General features: G+C 37.1%; 1 protein-coding gene across 1 annotated transcript; it reads left to right on the top strand.

The window, feature by feature from the left end:
* The first annotated feature begins 352 nt into the window (after nt 1–352).
* LOC147421319 (uncharacterized) lies at nt 353–840 on the top strand. The gene is made up of 3 exons (XM_086504627.1): nt 353–404; nt 588–661; nt 709–840. The coding sequence occupies exons 1-3, from the start codon at nt 353–355 to the stop codon at nt 838–840; spliced, it is 258 nt and encodes an 85-aa protein (XP_086360753.1).
* The last annotated feature ends 693 nt before the right edge of the window (nt 841–1,533 follow it).

Here is a 1,533-nt window from a genome sequence, read left to right as displayed (position 1 = left end):
AGAAGATGTTGTTGTGTCAGTTGTTGAATTTGCTGAAAATTATAGTTTCAAAGAACAAAATGAGATTCAGTCCATGCACTGGTATTCTAATCAAGGAACTATTTTTGTGCACATAACATATTTATGAATTGCAGGTAACGACATCACCCTAGATCAATACTATTTATTTTGTATTAAGCCTTCAATAATTTATGATTTTTATATTATGCAGGTGACATCCATAAGAAAATTCACTTCTTCATTTCAGATGACAAGCAACATGACACACATTTTGTTCAACACTGTTTTCTGAAACATGCAGAATGGCTAAAGCAATTTGGTCTAAACATAAGGCGTCATTGGGTATGGTTTGATGGAGCAGCTTCACAATTCAAAGCAAGAAGACCATTCTATTTCCTTGCCATGTATACCATGTTCTAACAAACATTATCTGAAGGTGGTTTTAATATAGATACCTATAATATTGGCATTAAAGTTGTAATAAAATGCTTGTCTAACATCAGTAATATTATAATACGTGTTTTTTTTGGTAATTTTATCGTGCCAAGAGTATATTAATCTTCTTCTATCCATTGAATAAAATACAGATACGGTGTTTTTACGGGATGGAAAATATCTTGGAGCTTTTGTGGATCCGGCCATGGAAAGGGAGAACACGACGGTACGGGAGCAGTGATAAAAAGGTCTTTAACTCAATACCAATTGCAGCCAAACTACCCAAAGATAGACTATGCTGCAGATGTTGTGGCATTATTGAGACGGACCTTGTCAAATGGTGCTACAGCCATCTATGCATCCGGCCCACGCCCGTTATGTAAGCAGGATATTTTGGGTGATTGAATTGGGGGATGTCAAAAGGGGAAAAAAATGGGATGTGAAGGCTGTAAAAAATACCCGCTCAATGCACTCTGTTTCTGCATATTCAGAGCATGATACAACTGCTTTGAGAACACGTTCACTGTCTTGTTTCTGTAGTGCATGTAAACAAGAAAAGTGGAGGAGATGTGTGAGCAAGTCACACGTTCCTTTCTGGACATACCTTATTTTGGAGCCTACAGAAGAAGGGGAAGACGATGATGACGAAATAAATGAGGATGCAGCGTATGAAGGACACTATGACACCCTCAGTCAAGCTCTTATTGTTGGTGATAATTTTGTTGTTCCCGCACCAAATGACAATGAAGAAAAAGTGGATTTCTATATTGTGAAATGCACTGCAGCTATTGAGGAGTTTCATTCAGACGCTAAAGATGACTAGGGCAATATCATTGGGCGAGGATCCTATGCTATCAGAGTGTTTTAATATTGTATGATAGATGAGAAGACCTACGAGCTTTTGGACAAAAAGCCAGAGGTGTTCATATATTCACATCTTGTTCGGGCAATCAAAATCCCCATGATACCCCATCCCAACAACTCAAAACTATATACAATATCACTTGATGTTAGTGAGTCTATCTACAATAGTGTGCCTTTTGAGCTATAGCAATGAGTTTATTTAAATTTTTTGTCCAAACATCCTTTTTAAAATAT

Source organism: Adiantum capillus-veneris, chromosome 28 (genome assembly GCF_014529385.1).
Source record: "Adiantum capillus-veneris isolate H3 chromosome 28, ASM1452938v2, whole genome shotgun sequence".
Lineage (NCBI taxonomy): Eukaryota > Viridiplantae > Streptophyta > Polypodiopsida > Polypodiales > Pteridaceae > Adiantum > Adiantum capillus-veneris.
The sequence above is the reverse complement of the archived record's forward strand: the minus strand, read 5'-3'. Positions and strand labels throughout refer to the sequence as shown.

What these genes read in the sequence shown, in the direction of transcription:
- LOC147421319 (XM_086504627.1), top strand. Translation starts at nt 353, where the DNA reads ATGGAGCAGCTTCACAATTCAAAGCAAGAAGACCATTCTATTTCCTTG. An exon ending in CCATTCTATTTCCTTGCCAT is followed by an intron (nt 405 to 587) that starts GTATACCATGTT and finishes AATAAAATACAG; the next exon opens with ATACGGTGTTTTTACGGGAT. An exon ending in TGGAAAGGGAGAACACGACG is followed by an intron (nt 662 to 708) that starts GTACGGGAGCAG and finishes TACCAATTGCAG; the next exon opens with CCAAACTACCCAAAGATAGA.